The 6,000-nt window shown below is 62.8% G+C and overlaps 1 protein-coding gene across 3 annotated transcripts in view; it reads right to left on the bottom strand.

Moving 5' to 3' along the window:
* The window catches only part of CHRNA7 (cholinergic receptor nicotinic alpha 7 subunit), a 43,051-nt gene that overhangs the window by 10,361 nt on the left and 26,690 nt on the right, over window positions 1-6,000 (bottom strand). For all 3 annotated transcript variants that reach the window (XM_036232068.1, XM_016154870.2, XM_036232069.1), the window contains one exon: window positions 5,500-5,609. In XM_036232068.1, the coding sequence (XP_036087961.1) occupies window positions 5,500-5,609 (110 nt within the window). The remainder of the gene's footprint in view (window positions 1-5,499; window positions 5,610-6,000) is intronic.

The following is a 6,000-nucleotide window of genomic DNA, read 5'->3' as shown; positions in this document are numbered from 1 at the left end:
GAACTGCCCCCTTCCTCACCCGCCAGGCCCAGCCGGTGTCTGCAGATGGCCAGCGACGTGCCCACGAGTACGCCTTTCAAACTCAGGCCGAGTGGTCCTAGCCCCCACCCTGACGGACCCCTGACGGGGCCCCCATGCTCCAGGACACTGCCCGCCTGCCCTGACCACCGGAGCCACGGGCCAGGCGAAGGCCGTCCTTAGGGCCCCCGAGCCGAAACTCTTCCAATGAGCTGATCCCGAGCCTCCTGACCCTGCCCTGTCCATCCCTGTCCCCGGAAACCACGACATTGGCCCGTGCCCACACCCCCTCCTGCCCCCCCCCAAGCCCCAGCCCTGCCGGCCACTTCCCCAGGGGGCTCAGCATGGAGCTGACACTTCCTGTTTCTAGGCAGCCATGAGTGACAAATGTCCTCCTTCATGATGGTCACCTCTGTGCCTCGTGCCTCGCCATAGTTGATTAATGCAAATCCTGGGGCCCTTAAAACAGCCTTATACATTAATTAAAGAAACAATTTCTGCAGAACATGGAGACAGCCACTCCCGGCTCTGGCGCCAGAGAGTAGAGCTCCCTCATCTCGGCACCGAGGGGGCCTCCGGCGAGGTCTCCCCACTGCCCCAGAGCCCGAAGCAGCCTCTTCCCTTCCCGAGGGGCTTCAGATGGAAAAGCCAGACGCGGGACAGTTGAGAACAGCCTTTGGCACAGGAGCCACCGTCAGGGACGGACGCAGAGACATCCAAGAAGGCACAGTCCAGGGGAGGGACAAAGAATGACTTCCCAGACAAGTGACAGCCTCGCGCACACTCGGGAGGATCGCGCGTGGCGAACACAGGAGGAGAGACGGAAGTTAGGACAGGATTTAGGGGAGAGAGTTTTCCTTGAGCGCCGAGGGCCTCGGACGCGGGCCAGGGCAGGGCTGGGGACGGGGAGCGGAGACGGTGACCCGGGAGGTCACGCGGGGGAGGCTGCTCGAGCCGAGGGGACCGCTCGAGTGGGCGGGAACGCATTCGCAAGAGCATCAGGTCCTCACAGAGCTGGATCCCACCGGTCAAGGTCATGGATCAGCCCCAGGAGAGCGAGGGCGAAAGTCAGAAAGAAGAAATGGACATTTGGACTAAACTCGAAGACCGAGAAAAGGGATTTTCTGTTGCTGTCGTTTTTAACAACTAAATCTTGTTTCATTCGTTTTTTTAATTTTTGTTTTTGCTACAGCTGGCGTCCGATGCTGTTTTAGCTTCAGGTGTATGGCACGGCGGTTAGACATCCACGGAACTCACGACGAGATCACCCCGACCAGCCCGGCCCCCACCTGGCGCCACACACACTTGTTACGCTGTTGTCGGCTGTATTTCTCGTGCTGCGCTCCACACCCCCGTCGCTGTTTTTATGGCTGGCGATTTGCACATCCCGATGCTTCCCCCAGAAAAGGAATGTTCATGGCGAGCTGCACGGAGGGCCTGGAGAAGGCGGGGGGAGGGCAGGGCAGGACAGCGGGGTGTCTGGGGGACGCAGGGTGGGTGCAGAGAAGGCGCGACAAGCCGGAGAGCTGATAGGTTCAGGACGGACACGCAGATTTAAAAACCTCACAATAATAATGATAATAATAAAAGGCGACCAGAGACCGCGGGGGGGGAAAAACTGTCCAAGAAAGTCAGAGTCTGACTATGGAACAAAAACGGGAAGAGGCTTAAAGGGAGAAGGAAGCCGGGGAGACCGAAGCCGTCACTAAACGATAGTCCTTCGCAGCGAGGAAACACACGGTCGCCGCTCCAGACGCATCAATGCAGGAGGCGGCGGCGGGCTCAGGACACGAGCATCCCCCACGCGCAGGCGGCCTGCGCCCCGCCGTCTCCACGCGCCCCACTGCAAACAGCCCCTGGCGCCGCCGAGCACCTGGAAATGAGGCCTCACTGAGCTCACTGCGGACCACGCGGCGGCTCGGAAGCCGGGTTCTCTGGAGCCCCGAGGTTCCGTGGGGCGCAAGCGTCTGATTCCACCGTTGTCCTCCCCCCGCATTTTGAAAATTCTGACAAAAGTCCAGACACGCTCAAATGACTGTCGACAACTTTGCATCGCCTCAGGGACCATCAACATATTAATCCGTGTGGCCTGATAACGTCCTTTCTTGGGTGAGAATTCGACGGAAACATCTCTTGCCGTGACCGTGCGTAGATTTGCACATCTTACGGACGAGTCGCCCCGTGAGGCTGCCGTTCTTCACTGTCCTTCTAAACATTCTGTGTCAGAGCCCAGCTTCCCGGCACGGAACCTCCACCCGGCGGCCCCTGGTCCCGGCCCCTGCAGCGGCGAGGCAGCATGCGCGACACCGTCCCTGGTGGGTTTTGTCGTTTCCCCCAAATCCCTCCGTGTCGCCGGACACGGAGCCTCGTTTGGTGAGCACGTGTCCTGTTGGGGGCCCGTGTCTCTGGTCTTCCTCGCTGTCTGGCCCCCCTGTTCTCTCTCGGAGTAGTGGCGGCTGGATTCTGGAGCCTGGTGGCTCCGTCTCTGCAGCTGACATGGTCACCTTCTGCTTTCCCGCTTCACAGCTGGGCCCCTCCGTGCTCAGCGGGGAGCCGAGTGGGGGTGGCTCACAGAGATGAGTCAGCAGTCCTGCTCAGGGGTGGGACCAGACCCTGCCTGGGGCCCTCGGGGTGGAGAAGAAGGCGAAGTGTAAGCCCAGACCTCCAGGTCAACCTGTGCCCTGCGGGCTCGGCCGGCTTGTGCCGCCATTGATGTCTGAAATCACAGTTGGCACCCCACAAGGACTGGGCCCTTGTGACCAGGCCACCACTTCCTCCCAGGCCCCTGTTCTAGCCTTACTACTCAGGGACTTCCTCACTTCCGTTTAGGGGCAGGTGTGCGATCAGGCCACGCCCTCTGCTGGGGACCCGCCCACCTGGTACCCCTGTGGGGGTTCTGGAGCCTGACCAGATGCCCTCACCTCCTGACCACCTCACTATAAGCATAGGGCCTGCACTCCAAAGACTGGGGTTAAATACCTCTCCTCTCCACGGTCACTTTTCCGTGGCTGAGGTCTTATTGTCCTTGTCACCCCATCAGGGTAGGTGGGGCTGGCCCAGATCTCCCTCGTGCCGGCCGCTCCCCTGTGCACAGCTGGCCGGATGGGGGCTGAGGCGGCTGCGGGGGAGGACCTGAGGGGCCATGTGCCCATGCCACCCGGAGCCCTGGGCGTGCACGGGCGCCTCCAGGGTTCCGCGGCACCCACACGGCCCCCTCCCGAGTCCTGGCGGCGGCGTGGCCGCGTGTGGCCCACGGGGAGTTACCCAGACTCAGTGTTTTGACATCAGGACCCTTTTTCAAACAAACCTCGTCTCTGATGGCCGAAACGGGTGAAGTGGTATCAGAACACGTTTCTTGTTAAGTGTTTACGTGTCTAGCATTTATGCAGAAGATCAATTTCCTAATGGGAAGGAACCCAAAACGGCCATAAGGTGCAGTAAGGTTCGGATCTGGGTGACGGGTGACAGTGTTACTGTTTTGTCACCCTCACTTTTCCGTTTGGGTCACCGGATTCCGAAATCACTGAGTCCCAGGGGTAAGCCGCTGCCAACGGTAACGGATTTTTACCTTGTTTTTTACCCATTTGTCTCGTGATCTCCAGAGTCTCCTCAATTAAAGTGATCCAATTACGTGGAGGAAGAGCTTGGAGAAGGTTTTTATTTTTTCCTTCCCAGAATTGAATCACGGATCTAGCAGATGCTCAGTCTTTATGATAAACACAGAAATCGGACGAGAAGAACCCCAGGCTTAAAACGAGCAAACCCGAGCCCAGGAGAGGGGCACCCGCCAGGAGCGAGAGGCGGGTGCCCCTCTCTGCGGGACGCTCGGGGCCTCGGTGGGGCCGCGAGTCCGGCTGAGGTCCGAGGTCCGAGGCGGGGCGCGAGTGAGCGCCTGTGGCGGGCGGGGCGGAGCGTCCTCACCGAGGCTGCCCACAGCTCTGCGGCGTGAAGCGGACGGCGCAGAACGGGACGCTTCACCGTCGGCTCCCGGACATGGGTGGGGTCAGCTCCGAGGGCAGCTCACCAGCGACGAAGGACAACATGGGACAAACGGGCGCTACCCCGGGGCCGGCTGGACAGGACGAGTCCGCCTCGGCCCTGCCCCTCCCCCAGCCCTGACCGTGACCTTCCCGGTCCGCCTGGGCCCTTCCTCGGCGTGGGCAGCTCTGCTCTGTCTCCTTGTCCCCAGGTGCCCTGGGGCATCAGGGCCGCCTTCTCCTCCCTCCACCCTGGGCCCTTGTCTCCTCTGACCCTGAAATGTGGTAAAGGGGGTCTTCTGGGGTCCCGACGCTCAGTCCCCAAGGCGCCGTCGAGCTGGGGGATGCCCGCCCCGCGGTGAGAAGGCTCACGGAGAAACCGCACCTGCCCAGACCTCGGCCGTGGACCTGCGGCCTCCGGGGGAAACGAATTTCCCGGAGAAAATGAACTTTCGTTATTGAAGTCACCCGGCCTGCGGTCACGGTCGGTGGGGACACTTTCTCTGACGTTGACATGTTGCAAAGCTCAGTTGTCGGAGTGAATTTAAGAAGCCGAAGAGTGTCAGTAAATTAGAAGGGGGCACGTTGCTAGAGGCAGGCCCGTCGATTCCGATTAAACGCGGTCACCGGCCAGGCGACAAACGTGGACGCGGGGAGAGGGGACGCGGGGAGAGGGATGGGGATGGGCCCGCTCTCCGGGCGCAGGTCCGGGGGGGCGGGTCGCCACGGGACCGCGGAGGCCGGCGGCCCGCGGCCGCACCGTGCCCGGGGTCGGGAGACATGCGGGGCGCCAGCGGCCGCCGTCACGACGCAGGGACCCCCTTTCCGTACCGTTTACCGCGCTCTGCGCCTTGGCGCAGGGACGCTCGTTTCCTCACGCGGCTGCGCAGTCCGGCAAAGCGTTTCCGCGCTGCTCGCAGGTGACCCTCGCCGGACACCGGCCTCTCGGGCCTCTGCGAGTCACACAGCCTGGGGTGATGACCTCGGGGAGGGACGACGCCGCCCGCATCCCTCCCGTCCTGCACGCGGCCCGCGTGACGCGCCCGCGAGCCCAGCTCCAGGCGCCGGTCCTCACGCCGCAGCTCCGCCCCCGCCCACGCACGAGGGGGCCGGGTCCGAACCGCGGGCTGCAGCCCCCTCCCACGGCCGGCAGCTCCCCCCACGGCGGCGCGGCCGTAACTGCCGCCACCCAGGGACAAAGGTCCTGCCGCGCGCCAGGAGGCCTCGGCCGCAGTCCGCACCGCACTGCTGAGCTCCGGCGTGGGTGCCCCAGGGCAGCGTGTGCTGCGGGAGCCTGTGTGCCCGGTGGGGGACGCCTGCGGGGGGCGCAGAGCCTCCCGGAGAGGCCTGGCCGCTCACGCAGCCTCGTGGGGAGCGACGGTCCCGCAGCGCCGACCACGCGGCCCGCACGCCCACCGGATGGACCCGCGGCGACGCTCGGTTAACCGCGGCAGGAGGAAAGCCGCCGCCCCCTCCCCCCCCCCCCGCCGTCCCACGCGCTCACCTGTTGTAGAGAAGGATGTCCGGCTTCCAGATCTGGCCGTCCGGGAAGCGCACGGTCTTCACGCCCGGGTACTCCGACACGTTCCACTGCAGGTAGTGGTCTGTCCAGTACTGAAAGACACACGGACGCGTCAGCGGCTGACGTCGCCCGCACGCGGGCACCGGGCATGCTCACAGCCAGACAGAGTCCCGGACCTCTATGCACACAATCGAGTGCTATCTGCGAGACAGAAAGCGGCTGGGAACGTGACACTCCCTCTCCACGTGACCACAGACAGCGTGGAAACTGCACTTAAGTTCACGCTGTCACCGGCCGCCCTCGGAGGTGGCGCTGAGGTTAACTCCCATCCAGGGCGAGCTCTCCCTCCCTCGGCAGACAGTTCACGTCCTCGCCAAATGAATAAATGTGTTCCTTTCAAAATCTTCTATGAGGACACTTTGTAAAAATAAATTTACTTATTTCCATCGAAATAGGGACCAGGCTGAAGAAGGCAGACCAGGT

Source organism: Rousettus aegyptiacus, unplaced genomic scaffold (genome assembly GCF_014176215.1).
Source record: "Rousettus aegyptiacus isolate mRouAeg1 unplaced genomic scaffold, mRouAeg1.p scaffold_m13_p_14, whole genome shotgun sequence".
NCBI classification, from domain to species: Eukaryota; Metazoa; Chordata; class Mammalia; order Chiroptera; family Pteropodidae; genus Rousettus; species Rousettus aegyptiacus.
Note: the sequence above shows the minus strand (reverse complement) of the source record. Positions and strands in the feature narration are given on the sequence as shown.